This window comes from Aquarana catesbeiana, linkage group LG01 (assembly GCF_042186555.1).
Source record: "Aquarana catesbeiana isolate 2022-GZ linkage group LG01, ASM4218655v1, whole genome shotgun sequence".
NCBI lineage: Eukaryota > Metazoa > Chordata > Amphibia > Anura > Ranidae > Aquarana > Aquarana catesbeiana.
In genome coordinates, this window is record NC_133324.1 from 944,629,444 (window position 1) to 944,651,718 (window position 22,275).

At 41.7% G+C, this 22,275-nt stretch overlaps 1 protein-coding gene across 1 annotated transcript in view; it reads left to right on the top strand.

Annotated features, from left to right (window-relative positions):
• Nucleotides 1-5,242: 5,242 nt before the first annotated feature.
• Nucleotides 5,243-22,275, top strand: part of LOC141121133 (uncharacterized) — a 45,015-nt gene continuing 27,982 nt past the window's right edge. Inside the window, exons 1-2 of the mRNA XM_073611064.1 lie at nt 5,243-5,552; nt 17,021-17,065. Of these exons, the coding sequence (XP_073467165.1) occupies nt 5,324-5,552; nt 17,021-17,065 (274 nt within the window). The 5' untranslated portion in view covers nt 5,243-5,323. The remainder of the gene's footprint in view (nt 5,553-17,020; nt 17,066-22,275) is intronic.

The following is a 22,275-nucleotide window of genomic DNA, read 5'->3' on the forward strand; positions in this document are numbered from 1 at the left end:
TGATAGATAAAAAGTCCATTTTATATACATTTATATAGATCAGACCAAATTTAGGGACAAATGAGGAGGAATGAGGGACAAAGGGACATTGCTCCAAATCAGGGACAGTCCCTCGAAATCAGGGACAGTTGGGAGCTACTGTATGCAATTGTCATGTGATCTGCTGTGATTGGTCACAGTAAGTCAATAGGACTGGCCACAGGCCGGTACTCTGATCAGTCATTGGCTGTGTTTAGTGGCCATAGCTGATGACAGATCGTGCTGCAGTTCGGCCCTTGGTGCACGCGAGAGGCGTGTTCAAGGAGGACATCATATGATGTCCACCCAGAATGATGAATGTCTATTGTCAAATAATGGCTAAAGTGGCCGAATGCTGCGTTTATATGCGTTAGCCATTTTTTTTCTGTCCAAAAGCTCCTTTAAAAATCTCCGCTTGTGATTTTTTTATGCAGCTTGTAAACGCATGTTTTCAAATGTGCCCGTAAACGCTCATATGGACATGGACACATAGGCTAACATAGAGTTGCTTCTACGGACGGAAAGAAAATAAAAAAACACCAAAGGCCTCTACAAGCAACATTTTTTATGCTCAGTGTGTGTGAGGCCTTATAGCCAAAAATGCAGATTTTAACGTGTACAAAAAAAATAAAGAAAAAAAAAATGCTCCAGCGGGGAACTAGTTAACATGTGAAAAATGCAAATTATTTACCAGCTTCTACTTCAATGAAAAATAGGAGAGTATGAGGACATCTAGTGGCTACAAATAAAAATGTTTTGCAAATATTTTAAAACCCAACCAGGCATTCATTGTTTTACTAATTTATTTTTATACATTTTATTTGGGTTTTGTTGCTTACCAAATACTGCAAATAGTTGTGAGTACAAATCTGTAATAGAAATAAAGCAAGGGATAGCAATCATACTGGTCTTATGAATACTTTTGTATCTGTCCTTAGAGCCAGTTCACACCTGAATCGCACAGGAATGCACTCCACTTTCCTGTGCCATTCTATGTGACTCAGTGTGTAATGCTTACCACCGCAGGAGTAGTTGGTGATGATGGGTTGTTATCTCCTCTGCCACAACTTTCTTAACTGCTCAATCCCCTCTGACACACTTGGCCATAGACTAAATACCTTTTACACCTGTGTGACTTACAAGTTAGTAAACTACCACTCTATAATAATGTACAGGAATTAAATCAACAAATAAATGTATAGACATAAGAGCACTATAATGGGAAAAGTGAGCCAAGAATCACTAACTTGCACATAAAAGACTATAGGAAGGTTAATTTGAGCTATAACGGATACATCTAGGCTTTCTGTAATGGCATCAACTAACATGGCCCATGTATGCACACTTTGCAAATAACCTCCACAGCAGCTGTGGTATGCTTTCCTAGTGTATGAGGTACCTCTTTTAGGTGGCTGAAAGCACCTTGCGCCTATTAATTAGCATTGTCTGTTTTTTGGTGGGGCCCTTCCTTAGGCAGTGCACATGAATTGTCCCTTTAAGAGTCCTGGCGGTGAATGTATATGAGCTGCTGGGAAAGAGCAGTATCTGTGTTGTTTAATGTATATGGCAAGGGCTTAAGATGTGTAGTTAGCTCACCAGTCCTAGCAGGAAACTAGCTTCTTCCCAATGACTTGATCAGTAGGTTCCAGACATCAGGTCCCAGACTCTCGTGCAGAGCGCAGTCTCTCGGCTCCAATCCTGGATGCAAGGCAACTCTCTCCCTCAAGTTCAGTCTCTGGGGCAGCTTCGCAGACTCAGAAGCAGGTTTGTCCTCTCTTTCTCTCTTTTGTATAGATCAGGGGTCTCCAAACTTTTCAAAGAAAGGGCCAGTTTTCTGTCCTTCAGACGTTAGGGGGGCTGGATTGTGGACATTGTGGGGTAGATAATGTCCTGGACCCAGCATCAAGAAGGTTGGTGGTCAGTAGGCAGAAGAGTAGTGCCCCATCATTGGTATCAGAGGAAGAAATAGTGCCCCATTGTTGGTGTTGTGGGAGGAATAGTGTCTCATATCATTTAGAAGACTAGTGTCCCAAAGGCCAGTTAAAGGCTAGCAAAGGGCCACATCCAACCCTCGGGCCGCAGTTTGCAGACCCCTGGTGTAGATAGGCAGGCGCAGCAGTAGGTCCGCCAGCTCCTCTGCTTGGCTCTGGTCCACGCAGATGTGTAATACAGACCCCGACTGTAGATCTGTATCCTTTGTTCTCCCCACTAGACTGCCCCTCTCTCAGCAAATTTGACCAGAAAAACTTGAAGCTTCTCCTCCCCTAGATACAAAGATCTGTGGGGACTGAAGTCAAGTAGCCCGTTAGTCCTCATTCACAAGTGTGGTGCTTCGTAACTAAAGTACTGCAGTTCCCTTGCTCCTCAATGCCTGCCCAGTTAGGATTTTACTGAAACCAGCAGCAGATCACACACACAGGGCATTTTGAATGTGTACCATTTTTACTGGAGAGCCTTTGAAATGTTTTGACGGTTCCCACAGCTGGCCATAGAGGTGGACAAACACCGGATAATCTCTGATCACCTCTATGATCTTGTAGGACTGCAGTAACATTATGATTTCACTTCCAGTCTAGGGGGAAGTAAACAATTATTATTATTTATTTATTTTTATATATATTTTGCTTTTAAAGATAGAGGAGAGATTTGGGGTCTTATAGATCCATAGAGAGCACCTGTCATCCTTGCTTCTATTACAAGGGATGTTTACATTCCTTGTAATAGGAATAAAAGTGATTACAAAAAATATTATAGGGACAGTGTAAAAAATAAATAAATAAAATAAAATAAGTAATAATAAAAAAAATTCAAAGCGGCCCATTACCCACGAGCACACACACAGAAGCGAACGTATACGTAGGTCATGCCCCCATATTTAAACGGCGTTCAAACCACACATGTGAGGTATCGCAGCGATTATTATAGGGAGAGAATACATTCTAGCACAATTCTAGCACTAGATCCTCCACTGTAATGCCCCGTACACACGGACGGATTTTCCGACGGAAAATGTGTGATAGGACCTTGTTGTCGGAAATTCCGACCGTGTGTGGGCTCCATCACACATTTTCCATCGGATTTTCCGACACACAAAGTTTGAGAGCAGGCTATAAAATTTTCCGACAACAAAATCCGTTGTCGGAATTTCCGATCGTGTGTACACAAATCCGACGCACAAAGTGCCACGCATGCTCAGAATAAATAAAGAGATGAAAGCTATTGGCTACTGCCCCGTTTAGAGTCCCGACATACGCGTTTTACATCACCGCGTTCAGAATGATCGGATTTTCCGACAACTTTGTGTGACCGTGTGTATGCAAGACAAGTTTGAGCCAACATCCGTCGGAAAAAATCCTAGGATTTTGATGTCGGAATGTCCGATTAATGTCCGACCGTGTGTACGGGGCATAAAACTCTAAACTGGTAACCTGTAAAAAAAAAAAAATTAAAGTGTTGTCTATGGCAATTCCACGATTGTGTGCAATTTTACATGACATGTTTGGTAACTATTTACTCGCCGTAAAATCATCTTCTATATTTTACTGAAAAATGTGATTAGATATTGTGGGTTTATTTGCTTTAAAATTCATTTAAGTGCCTGTTTTCCTCAAAAATTGACCTTGAAAAATTGCTGCGCAAATACTGCATGACATAAAAAAAAATTGCAAAGATCCCCATTTTATTCTCCAGGGTCTCTGCTAAAGAAATATATATAATGTTTGGGGGTTCAGAGTAATCTTCGAAAATTATGATTTTTATATGTAGGAGAAAAATGCCAGAATTGGCTAAAGCACTTTCAAATAACATGAATTGTTTTTAATCCTCTCTATCAAAAACTTAAAAATCAAGTTTTGTCTAGAATTGGGCTTTCAGTAGACGAGTGCAGAAAGAAAAAAAATTGTTTAGCTTTGATTTGTTATTTACATAAATTTGTTTAGTTACATTTGTTTAATTAGTTTTCGGAATTTGTTTTGTTTATTCAAATCTGAATCGACTCAAATTTTTCCGAACTCAGTCGAATTTGACTCAATTCGACCTAATTCAAAAAATTTGAATCGATTCGAATTGCATTCAAATTTGAATCAAATTCCATTCAAATTACATTTGAAATTAAATTTGTATATTCTAATTTGAGTTTGAATTTCAGAAGATGGCTATATTCTTTCTACTCCATTCTATTTTATTCTTTTATTTCCTATTCTTTTCTATTATATTCTATTATTTTCTATTGTTTATTCTATTCTTTTCTATTCTATTCTATTTTTTTATTCTATAGTAAATTCGAATTTCTATTCTATTCTATTAATTTTTATGCTAGTCAATTCTATTCTTTATTTTCTATTCTAATCTATTATTTTCTATTTTAATAAAATGCAAAGTTATTCTATTCAAATTTTGGGAAATGGTTATATTCATTCTTTTCTATTCTACTCTATTGTTTTTTTATTCTATCCTTTTATTTTCTATTCTATTCTTTTCTATTCTATTCAAATTCAAATGTATTCTATTCAAAATTAGAATTTCAGAAGAAGGTTATATTCTTTCTACTTTATTCTACACTATTATTTTTTTTTCTATTCTATTCTTTTCTTTTGTATTCAAATTTGAATTTATTCTATTTGAAAATCTAATTTCAGAAGATGGTTATATTCTTTCTATTTTATTTTATTCTATTCTATTTTTTATTCTATTCAATTTTATTCTATTCCTTTATTTTCTATTTTATGCTGTTCTTTTTTTTCTATTCTATTTTGCTCTGTTTTACTCTATTCTTTTATTTTCTATTATATTCCTTTATTTTTTATTCTATTCTTTTCTATTCTTTTATTTTCTATTCTATTCTGTTCTATTCTATTCTATTCTTTTCTAGTGTATTCCTTTATTTTCTATTCTATTTTATTCTCTTCAGAAATTCAAATTCTATCCGAAAACGATTCAAATTTGATTAAAAAAAATTATTCGAATTTGAATTTCGGACGGAATTTTTGTTTGGTTATTGTGGATTTGTTTAAATCCGTTACTATTGTAATTTTTGAAATCCAGATTCATCCGAATTTCCAAATAACGAAAAATTTCATCCAAATTTCAGTTCGGAATGAAACGAACCGCACGTGTCTAGCTTTCACAACGCTCTAAAAAATGAAAAGACCTTGACTGTTACCTCCTATTTACCCATCACACTTTTGATGATGTTGTTTCCTCTATTTGTCTTACGGCAGGTGTGGAAGCCCAAAACTATTCATCTTGTTTGGCTGGTTCCAGATGTTCTTTGGCTGCCACAAAAGCTTGCAATTACACTAATGATATGAAATATGAGCTCCGTAATGAACAGGACCTAATAGGATGGTATGAAGGCGACAAGCTTGAACCCCGAGGTCGGTTCATGGAACGGCTTGAATTTGACAACCAGCGCTGTGCTTTCATCCTACTGAGCATCTCAAAGGCGGACACGGGGATGTACACTATCTTGGCACTTTATATGGAAAATAAGGCGCCAAAATCTCAAGAGATGACTTTCAATGTCACAATTGTTGGTAAGTTATTTGAAATTCTTTTTACATTTTTTTTTTCTGTGGGCTTTTCTTTCCAGGGGCATTTTCATAATAATGTTTTAGGGTTAATGAATGATATATATATATATATATATATATATTTTTTATAATTCAAAAAATGTGTCTATATGATTAAACAGCTTGTTTATTAATTACACAAAGTCACTGTTTTACAACAAAAAAAATATTTTGGGGCTCATCCAGCTCTGAAGAGTTATCTATGGAAGGTCACTTTTCAGTGGGTATTTGAGAGATGGAGAGGAGGTGGTATGTTGTAAGGGCCTTTTCATACAGCTCCACTGAAAAAAATGCACTAAAAACGCATGCGTTTTTGGTGCAATTTTGGTGCATTTTCTTGTTGCCTGACTCCAATCGAGCTCCTATGAAACACGAACATGTGACTATAACCGCTCATTTACACTTCATTCAACTTTAGCACACATTAACACGCCTACCACTTCAAATGCTTTTTTTATGTGTTTTTGATCCCTCTGCAATACTTCTGTAATGTTTTTTTGAACCTTAGCAAATGCCCTGTGCATGTGTGTTGATTTTCAATTTGTTTTAAAGGAGCCCAGTAGAACCTCCGCTCAGTAGTACCCCCAACTCTGATGATGCCCCACTCAGTAGTACCCCCAGCTCTGCAGATCCCCCACTCAGTAGTAGCCCCGGGGAATCCTGATCCACCACTCAGTAGTAGCCCTCGGCCCTCCTGATCCACCACTCAATAGTAGCCCTCGGCTCTCCTGATCCACCACTCAATAGTAGCCCTCAGCTCTTCAGATCCACCACTCAGTAGTAGCCCTCAGCTCTTCTTATCCACCACTCAGTAGTAACCCCTAGCTCTCATGATCCGCCTACTCAGTAGTAGCCCTCAGCTCTCCTAATCGACCACTCAGTAGTAGCCCTTAGCTCTACTGATCCTCCACTTAGTAGTAACCCCCAACTCTGCTGATCCCCCCCACTCAGTAGTAACCCTCAGCTCTACTGATCCCTAACTCAGTAGTAACTCCTAGCTCTGCTGATCCCCCACTCAGTAGTAGCCCTCAGCTCTACTGATCCTCCGGTTTGCTGATCCTCATGTTTCTTAGGTCCTCACTCGCCTCCCGACGCGGCTCTTGTTTTGGAACGCCCTCGCCTTCCCGGCCCACCACTGGGGACCCAATGCGCGTGCCCAGTGGCCGCGATGTCCGCCAGGCACCCGCGATTGCCCAGTAACACAGAAGGACCGTGGATCTGTGTGTATGTAAACACACAGATCCACGTCCTGTCAGGGGAGAGGAGACCGATGGTGTGTTCTCAGTACAGAGGAACACCGATCGGTCTCCTCCTCTTGTGAGTCCCCTCCCCCTACAGTTAGAATCACTCCCTAGGAAACATAATTACCCCTCGATCACCCCCTAGTGTTAACCCATTCCCTGCCAGTCACATTTATACTGTAATCAGTGCATTTTTATAGCACGGGTCGCCGTATAAATGTGAATGATCCCAAAATAGTGTCAAAAGTGTCCGATAAGTCCGCCGCAATATCGCAGTCACGTGGTTTTCGGGGTCCCGTACGCGGCTAGGCTCACAAAAAGTCTCACACATGTGGTATTCCCATACTCAAGAGAAGCAACAGAATGTATTTTGGGGTGCAATTCCACATAGGCCCATGGCATGTTTAAGCAATATATCATTTAGTGACAACTTTGTGCAAAAAAAAAAAAAATTGTCTCTTTCCCGCAACTTGTGTCACAATATAAAATATTCCATGGACTCAACATAACTCTCAGCAAATAGCTTGGGGTGTCTACTTTCCAAAATGGGGTCATTTGGGGGGGGTGAACTTTCCTGGCATTTTATGCACAACATTTAGAAGCTTATGTCACACATCACCCACTCTTCTAACCACTTGAAGACAAAGCCCTTTCTGACACTTTTTGTTTACATGAAAAAATTATTTTTTTTTTGCAAGAAAATTACTTTGAACCCCAAACATTATATATTTTTTTAAAGCAAATGCCCTACAGATTAAAATGGTGGGTGTTTCATTTTTTTTTTCACAGACTATTTGCGCAGTGATTTTTCAAACGCATTTTTTGGGAAAAAACACACTTTTTTACATTTTAATGCACTAAAACACACTATATTGCCCAAATGTTTGATGAAATAAAAAAGATGATCTTAGGCCAAGTACATGGATACCAAACATGACATGCTTTAAAATTGCGCACAAACATGCAGTGGCGACAAACTAAATACATTTTTAAAAGCTTTTAAAAGGCTTTACAGGTTACCACTTTAGATTTACAGAGGAGGTCTACTGCTAAAATTACTGCCCTCAATCTGACCTTCGTGGTGACACCTCACATGCATGGTGCAATTGCTGTTTACATTTGACGCCAGACCAACGCTTGCGTTCGCCTTTGCGCGAGAGCAGGGGGGGACAGGGGTGCTTTTATTTTATTTTTTTTTCTTTATTTTTTTTTGCTTTTTTATCTTAATTTTAAACTGTTCCTTTCATTTTTTTTAAAATAATTTTTATTGTTATCTCAGGGAATGTAAATATCCCCTATGATAGGAATAGGTAGTGACAGGTGCTCTTTTTTGAAAAAATTGGGGTCTATTATACCCTAGATCTCTCCGCTGCCCTCAAAGCATCTGACCACACCAAGATCGGTGTGATAAAATGCTTTCCCAATTTCCCAATGGCGCTGTTTACATCTGGCGAAATCTAAGTCATGAAATGCTCGTAGCTTCCGGTTTCTTAGGCCATAGAGATGTTTGGAGCCACTCTGGTCTCTGATCAGCTCTATGGTCAGCTGGCTGAATCACCGGCTGCATTCTCAGGTTCCCTGTTGAGACAGGAGAGCCAGAGAAAAACACAGAAGACGGTGGGGGGGGCATTCCCTCCCACTGCTTGTAAAAGCAGTCTAGAGGCTAATTAGCCGCTAGGATTGCTTTTACATGAAAGCCGACCGCTGGCTGAAAAGAATGATACCGAGATGATACCTAAACCTGCAGGCATCATTCTGGTATAACCACTCAAAGACGTGAATGGCGTACCTGAAGACAAAAAAATGGTTAACAATAAAGCACAGTAAACGGTAAAGTATAAAAAATTGCATACCTGAAAAGCAAACATGATAAAACATAATAACAATAAAACATTGCAGAATAGAATACAGTAAAAAAGAGCAGCACAATAGAGAGAGAGAACAATAAAACGACAACTATTTTTTTTTTTTATATATTTTTTTTTGTAACTAACTTTTATAACTGTAACCGGTTCCAGGTTCGGGTCTCTCAAAATGCGATGGCATCTTGGGAGACCCTGTGAAATGGCGCCTAGTCTGTGGAATGCTGTACCCTACGCTAATACTCAACTAGTGAATGGTAGCGTTCAAAACATTCACCAATGCAAAGACCAGGATTGTCAGGACAGGAGGGACAATAATAGCGGGTGTCACGCCTATATCCGCGCTTGCTGCAGACACAACATCTTTTTTGGGGGGGTTCGTTGGGTAGGGGTACTCGGGAGGACATAAAGAAAATGCCTCTCATGCAGCTGACTGCATTTGGTTGGGGATGTGAATGGGGGAAGTACGGGCGCTGCAGAAGTGGTGGGTTCCCAATTAGGATTGGCGAATGCAGCAGGAAGGGCACTATGGGCACGACGGGCCTGTGTTTGTCTTCTTCTTGGTGGCAGCGGGACACTACTTGTGCTTGCCACCTCACCAGCTTGAACTGCACTTATGGGACTCACCATGTCACCAAGTGTTACTGCAGTGCTGGTTTGACTACGACCGGGGTGTACTAGGCCGCTGGTGCTTGCCAGTTCACCAAAATGCTACCAAAAAAACTGTTAGCGATCGCAGGGATCAGGCCTGACTCTGCGAACGCTGCAGTTATGCGTTTAGTGTTTTGTAAGTGACAGTGATCGATCGATACTGCACTTGGGTGGGCTGGGCTGGGCCGGGTGGAGGGGCAAAACGCAGGTGCTAGCAGGTATCTGGGCTGATCCCGCTAACACTGCATTTTTGGGAACCCTAAACTGCTGGGGACGCTAGTATAGATCTGATCGGATCAGATATTGATCCGTACAGATACTATACCACTAAGGGAGGCGTATGCTGCGTGCGTGGGTGTTAGCGGTACTGGCGCTAATCTGACACTGCCTGGGGCGACGCATATCACCGCCGGGCGATCAGGGGGCTAAACCTTTATTCGGTAATAAACGGCGGGTGCCCTGACACTATAAAAAATAAACTAACTAACCAGCATCACCCGTAACAGTTATACGGTGATCAGTGGTGAAAGGGTTAACTAGGGGGCAATCAAGGGGTTAAAACATTTATTAGATAGTATATGGGGGTCCCTGACGCTATAAACCGCTGAAGGCGAACCTAAATATTTACATCCCTAACTAGCGTCACCAGCGACACTAATACAGCGATCAGAAAAATGATCACTTAGTGACACTGGTGACGGGGGGTGATCAAGAGGTTAAAACTTTATTAGGGGGGGTTAGGGGGGTACCCTAGACCTAAAGGGGGCTAACACTGACTGCCCTACCACTTCTAACTGTCACAAACTGACACCAATGCAGTAATCAGAAAAAAAAGCAAAAAAAAAAACTGCTTGGTGTCAGTGTGACGGGGGGGGGGGGGGGGGTGATTGGGGGGTGATCGGGGGGGATCGGGGGGTGTTTTGTGTGCCTGGCATGTTCTACTGTGTGTGTAGTGTGTTTTCACTCACAGTGCAGTCTTCTCTCTTCGGCGCCGGAACGGAAAATACCGAGCCGAAGAGAGATGACATCATTTCCTTTGCTGCTGTTTAGCATACAGCAGCAGAGGAATGATCTGATTGGCCGGCGGCGATCGCGAGGGGGGGGCCACGAATGGATGGTCTCCCCCTCACCTCCGATCGCCGCTGGACAAAAGCGGACTGCCTCGGGCATCGGGGGGGGTCCGATCGGACCCCCCGCCCGAGGGAGGCAGATCACGTACATGTACGTGATTCTGCCTGCCCGTGCCACCTTGCCGACGTACATCGGCGTGAGGCGGTCCTTAAGTGGTTAAAAAAAAAAATGGATATTTATTATAGCAAAAAGAAAAAAATATTGTGTTTTTTTTTTTTCAAACTTGTCACTCTTCTTTTGTTTATAGTGCAAAAAATAAAGACCGCAGAGGTGATCAAATACAACCAAAAGAAAGCTCTATTTTTGGGGAAAAAATGATAACAATTTAATTTGTGTACAGTGTTGCATAACCGTGCAATTGTCATTCAAAGTGTGACAGTGCTGAAAGCTGAAAAATTTCCTGGGCAGGAAGGGTGAAAGTGCCCTATATTGAGGTGGTTAATGACCAGGCCATTTTTTGCGAAACAGCACTGCGTCGCTGTAACTAACAATTGCGCGGTCGTGCGACGTTGCACCAAAACAAAATTTATGTCCTTTTTTTTCTCTCATAAATAGAGCTTTCTTTTGGTGGTATTTGATGACCTCTGCGATTTTTTTTTTTTAGCTATAAACAAAAAAAAGAGCAACAATTTTGAAAAAAAAAACAATATTTTTTACTTTCTGCTACTGTATAATACATAGCCAAAAAAAATATATAAAAAAACGAATTTATAGCACCCTGATGCTTAGGCAAGGCTGCTATCAAATGTAGTTGCCAGGCGATAGTTGCCTTGGCTAATTGTCAGTTGATCAACTGATTTCCCCCTAATCCTGGAATTGCTGCACTTTTTTCTTCTATCACTAGGTGGCATTGTAGCTGGTGACATTAGATAAGACAAGGGCATAGTAAGGACAGATTAGGAATGAATGGGGTGTCTCAGCCAATGGGCAGGGATTTTCTTAGGTCCCTTGGCCTGCTGCAGATATCCCAAGTCTCCCGCGAGGTCCGGGAGTCCCCTGCGTTTCTGCGGCGGCTCCCACACCCCCGCAAGCGAACCGAGTTTGAAGGTATCGGTTTTAGTGCCGGAGCATTTATACAAGTACAAATAATCGCTCAAATGCTTAGTTTCTGCACTGGAATCCGTATTGGTGCAATGCTAGTTCTGGCCCTTTCATACTCTATCCAAAACTAAAAGAAAAGTTTTTGCTGTAAATACACCTTAGTTGCATTTTTAAAAATTAGTGACAGAGTTGCTTTATGTTTGTCGAATAAAGCCCCATACACATGGGCCAAATGTTGGGAGACATCGGCCGGTTCAATATGGCACCTTGTCCGACAGAAGCTGACAGTTAGGCTGGCTTCTGTCGGACAAGCATGCTGGAAAACTAGCAGTGGACCAACTCCCGATCAGCGCTCCCAGCCAATGGCAGGGGCTGTCACCCTGTCAGAACACAACAGCTCAGTGGGGGTGATCGCTGTACTAACATCAGATCATTAGTACAGTGGCTCCGACTGGAGCTGTCAGTTTTTTTCCGGGTTGAATGAAAAAAAAAAAATAAGTGTGTGGACTTACTATGAGGTCTATTTATGAAAATAAAATGTGCAACTATCTGACCATCTGCTCAGCCATCGCGTATAATACCTGTAACTTTTCTTTTTTTTTATTTCCTTTGATCTACAGTGTCATCTAGTGGCCGTAATGCATTATTTTCATGACATACCTCCATCAAGAAATCAGAAAAATACCCCATCAGAACCACTAGATAGAGCTGACAATCATTGGAAATAATTACAGTTAGGTCCATATATATTTGGACATGGGCACAATTTTCATGCTTTTGGCTCTGACACCAGAATAGAATTAAAATGAAACATTTAATTAGAAGGGGTTGAACATAAATATAAAGTACACATTTTTAGGAAATGCAACCTTTTTAATACACAGTCCCCCCATTTTCAGGGACTCAAATGTAATTGGACAAATTAATATAATTATAAATAAAATGTTAATTTTTAATATTTTGTTGAGAATCCTTTACTGGCAATGACTGTCTGAAGTCTGGAACCCATGGACATTACCGAAGACTGGCTTTCCTCCTTTTTGATGCTTTGCTAGGCTTTAACTGCAGCTGTCTTCAGTTGTTCTTTGTTTGTGGGTCTTTCTGCCTTTAGTTTTGCCTTCAGCAAGTGAAATGCATGCTCAATTGGCTTGAGATCAGGTGATTGACTCAGTCATTGCAGAATATTCCACTTCTTTTCCTTCAAAAGCTCCTGCAGTGTGTTTTGGATCATTGTCCATCTGTACTGTGAAGCACCGTCCAATCAACTTTGCTGCATTTGGCTGAACCTGGGCTGACAGTATATCTCTAAAAGCTGCAGAATTCATCCAGCTGCTTCTGTCACATCATCAATAAACACCAATGACCCAGTGCCACTGGAAGCCATGCATGCCCATGCCGTCACACTGCCTCCACCATATTTTACAGATGACATTGTGTGCTTTGGATCGTGAGCTGTTCCAAGCCTCCTCCACACTTTTTTCTTCCCATCATTCTGGTACAAATAAATCTTAGTTTCATCCGTCCAAAGAATGCTTTTCCAGAACTGGTCTGGCTTTTTTAGGTGCTTTTGGCAAAGTCTAATCTGGCTTTTCTATTCTTGAGGCTTGTGAATGGTTTGCACCTTGTGGTGAACCCTCTGTATTTGCTCTAGTGAAGTCTTCTCTTGACTGTAGACTCCTGGAGAGTGTCCTTCACTTGTCTGGATGTTGTGAATGGGTTTTTCTTTACCATATAGAGGATCCTGCGATCATCCACCACTGTTGTCTTCCGTGAATGTCCAGGCCTTTTTAAGTTACTGAGCTCCCCAGTGCGTTCTTCTTTCCTCAGAATGTACCAAACTGTTGATTCGGCCACTCCTAATGTTGCTGCTATCTTTGCGATGGATTTGTTTCGTTTTTGAAGCCTTACAGTGGCCTGTTTCACTTGCATGGACAGCTCCTTTGAACGTGTTATGTAGGTTCACAGCAATAGACTTCAAATGCAAATACCACACTTAGAATTAACTCCTGACCTTTTACCTGCTAAGCCTAGGTTCATATTGATGCGATGTGGCATGCGATTTGACATGTCAAATATTGCCAGCGATGGCACCATCCGAATCGGTGCAACGCTGCATTTGCGGCAACGCACCGATTCCTAAAAGTAGTTTTTGTACTACCTTTGGCGACTTCGTATGCAATTTCAATAGACATCTGAGCAGGAACTTGCACAGATGTCTCTGAAATCGCCCCCGAAGTCGGACTGACAAGCGGGAATGAAATAGTGTGAGTTCAGCTGAACATATTCTAAGATCATTTATGTATACAGTGGGGAAAAATAAATATGTTATCTCCTGCAGATTTTGTAAGTTTGCCCAGTTACAAAGAAATGAAGGATCTATAATTTTTTATCATAGGTGTATTTTAAATGAGACAGAATATCAACTAAACATCCAGAAAAAAACACATGATACAAATGTTACAAATGGAGTTGCAGTTCATTCAGTAAAATACATATTTGAAGCCCTAATTCTGGTCCCACAGACTGGCTACAGTGGGTGCTCATGTGGTACACAGATTAGTTCTGTCAATTTAGGAAGGTGCTCCTAACGTAAACTCATTATGTGTATAAAAGACACCTGTCCACAGAATCTCTTTCTTCTATTCAAACCTCAACATCATCAAGACCAAGTGCCTAAAAAAGAGGAGAACGGGGAAGGATGGGACTTTAAATGAGGCGTACATATGGTAATATGGGCCTCCATCCCTGGATTAATGAGATAGGAAAAGGAAGTTGGGACTTTGTGTGAGGCAAACAGCAATTGAACAGAGTATTGCATACATGGTGACTTAATGAGTTTTATTTAACATAAAGAGGGTATAGAGTCGCACGCAGTATGGAATACATTAAAAGCCACTGCATATATGTACATTTAGGATAAGTACAGTTCATGAACACATAAAATAAGGGTATACAGATACATAATCCAAGTACTGTATTTATTGGCGTATAACACTCACTTTTTCACCATGAAAATCGGGTGCAAATAGCATGTGCGTGTTATACGCCAATACTTCAATTTCAGCTGCCTCGGAGGGGACAGGGAGGGGGACGGGATGAGCACCATCAGATTACATACAGTGGGAATCTCCTGTTTACTTGGCGGCCTCAGTAATAGGAAGTCCTCTCTCCTGGGCCACCATTGGACCACTGTTCTGTCCATCATAGAAGATTCTCACTGTATGTAATCTGTTGGCGCTCGTTCCGCCCCGCTCCCTGCCCCCTCTAAACTGCAGAAGGGCATCGATCAGGCTGCAGTGATGGCAATGGTGAGGCTGCTGCATTGATGGCAATGGTGATGCTGCTGCATAGAAGGCAATGGTGAGGCTGCTGCATTGATGGCAATGGCGAGGCTGCTGCATTGATGTGGACTGATGAGGCTGCATTGATGTGGACTGATGACGCTGCATTGATGGCACTTGTGAGGCTGCAGATGGGCACTGACCCAAAGTTCCTTATTTAAAATGAAAGTTTTTTTTTTCCTGAAACTTCCTTCTTAAAATGAATGTGCGTGTTATAGGCCTGTGCGTCGATAAATACGGGTAGTTTGTATGTATACAACCTTGAGAACAAAATAGCAGCAGATTCCAGTTACCAATGTATGGAGGGATGACTCCGTATAAGGAAACAAGTAATTAAAAGTCTTGTGTCTGGGCGTCTACTCCTTGCGTGGTATAGCTTCCTCAGCTCCCGTTACGGACGACCTATCCCAGCGGTTCCTCATGAGCACATTACCACGCACTCCTGTTCTCCAGTCCTATGTAAGTAATTATACTAAAATATTTTCTGCCCCCCTCTTTTGATGCTCGAATTCTTACCAGAACTTATTGGTATCAATATATATATATATATATATCTTTTACAGACCAAGGGATGCATGTGAAGTGTCTTCACATGAAACACGTTGAGCCCTGACAAGATGCACCTTGCCATAGTCAATCATTATTGCATCTTTTTATCATAATTTTAATTACTTGTTTCCTTATACGGAGTCATCCCTCTATACATTGGTAACTGGAATCTGCTGCTATTTTGTTCTCAAGGTTGTATACAACATACGCACTACTTGGATTATGTATCTGTATACCCTTATTTTATGTGTTCATGAACTGTACTTTATCCTAAATGTACATATATGCAGTGGCTTTTAATGTATTCCATACTGAGTGCGATTCTATACCCTCTTTATGTTAAATAAAACTCATTAAGTCACCATGTATGCAATACTCTGTTCAATTGCCGTTTGCCTCACACAAAATCCCAACTTCCTTTTCATATTTCATCATCAAGACCAAAGAGCTGTCAAAAGACGTCAGGGACAAGATTGTAGACCTGCACAAGGCTGGAATGGTCTACAAGACCATCAGCAAGAAGCTTGGTGAGAAGGAGACACCTTTTGAAGCGATTATTCGCAAATGGAAGAAACACAAAAAAAAAAAATCGCCCCTCGGTCTGGAGCTCCATGCAAGCTTTTGCCTCATGGGGTAAGGATGATCATGAGAAAAGTGAGGGATCAGCCCAGGTCTACATCGGAGGAGCTTGTGAATTTCAGGGCAACTGGGACCACAATCACCAAACAAACCATTGAAATCCTGCAGCACCCACAAGGTCCCTCTTCTCAAGAAGGCACATTTACAGGCCCATCTGAAGTTTGCCCATGAACATCTACAGTAAATGATTCAGAGAAGAATTGGGAGAAAGAGCTGTGGTTGGATGAGACTAAAATTGAGCTCTTTGGCATTAACTTGACTCGCTGTGTTTGGAGGAAGAAAAATACTGACTATGACCCTAAGAACACCATCCCTACAGTCAAGCACAGAGGTGGAAACATTATGCTTTGGGGCTGTTTTTCTGCTAAAGGTACAGGCCGACTTTGCCGCATTGAGTGGCCAATGGATGGGGCCATGTATTGAAAATTTATGGAGGGAGCTGAAACTTCAAGTTGTCAAGTGACAGCCAAGAAACCTTAGAGATTTAGAGAAGATCTGTAAAGAAGAGTGGACCAAAATCCCTCCTGAGATTTGTGCAAACCTGGTAACCAATTACAAGAAACGTCTTACCTCTGTGCTTGCAAACAAGGGTTTCTCCACCAAGTACCAAGTCATGTTTTGCTTGGGGATCAAATACTTATTTTACTCACTGAACTGCAAATCAATCCATAACATTGTATCATGTGTTTTTTCTGGACTTTTGGTTGATATCTGCAGGGGATCAAATAATTATTTTCCCCACTTTATAGTTGTATACTGTCTATATATTTTTATATATAATTTCCATCCCTCTAACGCGGTCTTAATTCTTTTCTAGATCTTGTGACATCTACGCCGTTTGAACTGCACCCAGTTATGGGCCATAATGTTAACACTGTTATCCATGTGTTATCTTATTCTAAGAATATATATATATATATATATATATATATTTATAAAATTTCCATTATTCTAACACAGTTTTTATTATTTTCTAGATATTGTGACTTCTACGCCAACTCCACCAGCTTCCAATCTAACAGGTCTGAGTCTTATTGTTAGCACTGTTATCCATGTAAACCTTTACAGAGTTGCGCTAATTATATTTAATGTCCATGAATTATATGATAATGTGATCAAGTAAAAGTCCACATGTGACAAAAAAATGATATATATCCTTGGCTATTGTCACCCCCACCCACCACCTTGAAATCGTGATCCTTTGCAGCACCGCCACCACCTAAAGCAAAAATGCTAACTTACCAGCTCGCACAGACCTCCTGTTACAAGAGGTCAATGACGCTTGTGGCTCTATACCCAGCCAGGGCCTTTGAAATCGCCTGAGGATTTTCCTGCAAACTGCAAGCCAACCTTCTTGATAGTAGTAAAATTGTTATCACTTTATTAGACAAGCCATTTAAAATTACACTTACATTCCAGAAGTTGTAAAAAAAAAAGCCTTAAAAACAATAGCTCCGGCTGGCACATGTATAGCAGCCCGTCCTTCCGGGACTCGAGGATTGTGGTAATGTCAGCATGTTGCTTCTCCCTACGCGTTTCGTCATACAATGACATTGTCGGGGGCATGTTATCCATGTGTTATCACCAAAAAATATTGGTAAATTATTCGGTTCTCACACTATAGTACACTCTGGGATTTTTATCTTTTATAAATGGCATGCAGGTTAAACATCCAGCAATAATGAAGCCTTGAAAAGCCAATAAGTTATTGAAGCTGTCATCCAGACACAAGAACTCTTGTGTTTGGATTCACCATGTCCCCAAACTTGCTCATACATGTCTTTATTGGACCTTGCTTTGTGCACTGGTCCAAATCATTTGGTGGAGGGAGGATTATGGTGTGGGGTTGTTTTTCAGGGGTTGGGCTTACCCTCCTTAGTTCCAGTGAAGGGAACTCTTAAGGCTTCGGAATACCAAGACATTTTGGACAATTTCATGCTCCCAACTTTGTGGAAACAGTTTGGGGATGGCCCCTTCCTGTTCCAACATGACTGCGCACCAGTGTACAAAGCAAGGTCCATAAAGACATGGATGAGCGAGTTTGGGGTGGAGGAACTTGACTGGCCTTTACAGAGTCCTGAGCTCAACCCAATAGAAAACCTTTGGAATGAATTAGAGCGGAGACTGTGAGCCAGGCCTTCTCACACAACATCAGTGCCTGACTTCACAAATGCGCTTCTGTAAAAATGGTCAAACATTCCCATAGACACACTCCTAAACCTTGTAGACAGCCTTCCCAGAAGAGTTGAAGCTGTAGCTGCAAAGGGTGGGCCAGCTCAATTTTGAACCCTACAGACTAAGACTTGGATACCATTAAAGTTCATGTGCATGTAAAGGCATGCGTCCCAATACTTTTGGTGTACACACACGCTTATAAATAGATGTAATCAAACGTTTTAAAATGTACTCAAACATTGACGATGTCAGTAGAGCAATAGATGGTGTCAGTAGAGCAGTGGACATGTCAGTAGGGCAGAGGTTGGTGTCAGTAGGACAGTGAATGGTGTCAGTCAGTAGAGCAGTCAGACAGAGATTGGTGTCAGGCAGGGGAATCTTCACCGCAGAGGGTGAGACACACCCTGTACGTGCGCCTATGGCTATAGCTCTGCCTTCATCAGGGCAATGTCAAAGCTCCCTGTAGAACCCCTATGTTCAGAGATGGGCATCAGTTATAACAAGTTGATCCCAAAAATGCGTTGGTTACCTTTTATCTTTCTTGAGACTCAAATTTTATAAGCAATAAATTAATAAGATGACCATCAGTTGCTCCTTTTTTGTTGATTTTATCTAAAATGATTTGATGTCTATGAGATGCTGGGGAGCAACTGATAGAATAAGCTGGGACAGGTAGGGAAGCTTTTTGAACCAAATTATGATTGTTCCAATAAGCCAGTGTTGGAGGTATCTGTAAAAAAAAAATAGCACCTGAAAAGCTCCCCAGTGTAAAAGCCCAATTGCTTTCACACTGGTGCGCTGCGGTTGCAAGAAAGGAAAAAAAGTCCTGCAAGCAGCATCTTTGGGGCAGTTTGGGAGTGGTGTATACACCACTCCCGAACCGCCCTGCCCATTGAAATGAATGGGCAGCGCTATTAAAGCGCCTGCAAAGCGCTTTGGCAGCGTTGCAACACGGGCGCTTTTAACCCTTTGTTCGGCAGCTAGTGGGGATTAAAAGCACCCTGTTAGCGGCCTCTAAAACTACGGTAAAGCGACACTAAAGCGTTTTTAATGCGGTGCACCTCAGTGTGAAAGGGGTCTGCAGAATGTCATTCACTTAGCTCACCCGTGAAAACAGGTGGGTGCTTCTCTGCCAAATGCTAGTGAGTTGTTTCCAGCAACAGGATCGCAAGTATCAAGAACAACATACTGAAAGAGGCGCTGGGATCTTTTAGACTTGTACATTTAGGCCGGGATCACACTATTGTGAATTGGATGTGGGTTCCCCGCAGCCAATTCGCAATAGCAGGAGATTTTAACTGGCTCTCTATGGAGCTGGTTCACACATCTCCGCTGCGGCTCCAGTACGAATTTGCACAGGAGCCCTGTGCCTCTTTTGGTCCATTTCAGGTCTGAATTCAGCCAAGAATTTGGGCTGAAATCGGACCTGAAATGGTGAATGGGGATGCATAGGACCCTTAATGTGAACCCAGCCTAAGGCCTCATTCACACATATGATGTGCGCTGTCGACGGCACTCGCGCGCGCCCGCTGTGTCACTCGGGACCCGATGCACGTGTCCCCCAGGCCCCGCGATGTCTGCCGGGCACCCACGATTGCCCGGTAACACAGAAGGACCGTGGATCTGTGTGTGTAAACACACAGATCCACGTCCTGTCAGAGGAGAGGAGACCGATGGTGTGTTCCCAGTACAGAGGAACGCCAATCGGGCTCCTCCTTTTGTGAGTCCCCTCCCCCTACAGTTAGAAACACTCCCTAAGAAACATAATTAACGCCCCCTAGTTTTAACCCCTTCCCTGCCAGTCACATTTATACAGTAATCAGTGCATTTTTATAGCACGGATCGCTGTATAAATGTGAATGATCCCAAAAATGTGTCAGAAGTGTCCGATATGTCCGCTACAATATCGCAGTCATGATAAAAATCGCCGATCGCCGCCTTTACTAGTAGAAAAAATATAAAAAACAATAAAAATGCTATAAATCTATCCCCTATTTTGTAGACGCTATAACTTTTGCGCAAACCAATCAATATACGCTTATTGCGACTTTTTTTTTTTTTTACCAAAAATATGTAGAAGACTACATATTGGCCTACATATTGGACTACATATTGACCAAAAAAAGTAAAAAATAATTCCTTTTTTTCAAACTTGTCACTTTTATTTTGTTTATAACACAAAAAATAAAAACCGCAGAGGTGATCACATAGCACCAAAAGAAAGCTCTTTTTGTGGGAAAAAAATGATAACAATTTCATTTGGGTACAGTGTTGTATGACCGCGCAATTGTCATTCAAAGTGCGACAGCGCTGAAAACTGAAAAATGACCTGGGCAGGAATGGGGTGAAAGTGCCCTGTATTGAGGTGGTTAAACCGCTGAAATCTATAGAGCCAAAAACCAGGAAAAAAAACTGGCCCTTTTCATAAAAATGCACAGATGTGAACTACATCCATAGCAAACCATGTTAAATGGACTGTAGTGTGTTTCTGCAAAACTTAAAATGCACAAAAAAATGCAAAGGTGCATACCTCCCAATTTTTTGAGATGGGAATGAGGGACACCTATCAGCAAAAGTATGCAGGCATAGGACACGCCCCTTGCCACGCCCCCTTAAAGGAGAATTGTACGAAAAAACAAGACTGGTTAAACCCACAAGCGCTTTTTTTTTACCACAATTATTCCTTTATATTGGCTTTTGGAATTTACAAATGCAGCAATTTAGAAATCAGATGAAAGGTTTAGTGCTGGAAAACACTTTTTGAAAGATAAAAAGTGCATTTTATATACAACTATATATATCAGACCAAAATGAGGGACAAATGAGGAGGAATGAGGGACAGAGGGACATTGCTCCAAATCAGGGACAGTTGGGAGCTGTGTTGGTGTGAACCAGGCCGTAGCCAGAGGGAGGAAATCTTAAAACCATCTCTGGTAGGGCAGCAGCCACACAGCAAAACTTTAGAAATACAGAAAGGAGCATCAGACCAAACCTGGATGAAAGAGTCCAAGATAATTTTAATTGTTTATAAGAAAAAGTCATGTAAAACTTTTCAGGGGGGGAAACCAATCCCCCTTCATCGGGGCTACAAGAATGAAACATAAAACATAGTCATAATGATTAAACATTATACTGTATCTAGATATGCATAAGAGTTTATAATACAAATTCTAGAACATCACCTACTAATCTTAGTGCCTCCTAATGGTGTTGTCCCCATAATGTGTTGGCTGTTTTTATATTACTTTATTTTTACCATTGATTAAAATTATCTTGGAACTTTCATCTGATTTTGGTCTGGCACTTCTTTTCAGGATGACGTCACATGGCCCTTTGATTGGTGTCACTGAAATACTTCCCATTAGTGATGGGCTTGGGCGTGTTCGGATCAAACCCACCAGGAAGCCATCACTGCACACCACCAATCATAGGCAGGGAGGCATTTCCCGACCGGCAGCTGCACATACACACGCTGCCTATGATTGGCGGTGTGCAGTGCTGGCTTCCTGGCGGGTTGGATCTGAACACATCCGAGCCCATTCCTACTTCCTATCACTAGAGTGTGGAAGGGTTGGAATGTCTGTCAGGTTTATGTTAGCTGGTTGTGTCTCAGTTGAAAGATTTCGTCTCACTGCAGCCTAGATATTGTACTCTTGACTAGAAGTGTGGAAGATTTAGAATGGTTGCCAGAGGTTTATTTCTTTTATTGTTTTTCCATTGGGGAATTTGCTCTTTGCCTGTCCTGGTGACACCATGTATGTCATGGTTCGACAATGTGTCACCAGTGGGAGATCAATAAACACCCAAAGGTTTGTTCAAAAACAGTGGCGGCTGGTAGTATATTTTTTTTTGGGGGGGGAGCAAACAATGCAACCACAGCTAGCCCCCCTCCAGCCAGTTACTGAGACCCCCCCCCTCCCCCCAAGCGGTCAGTAGATTACCATCCCCCGCACTTACCCATCTATGGCGCGGGCAGCGCTTCCCTCCGGGCGATGGGCAGCGGCTTGCCCTGCGTCTCCTCCTCAGCATCATGGGGGCCGTGTGTCTCCGACCTAGG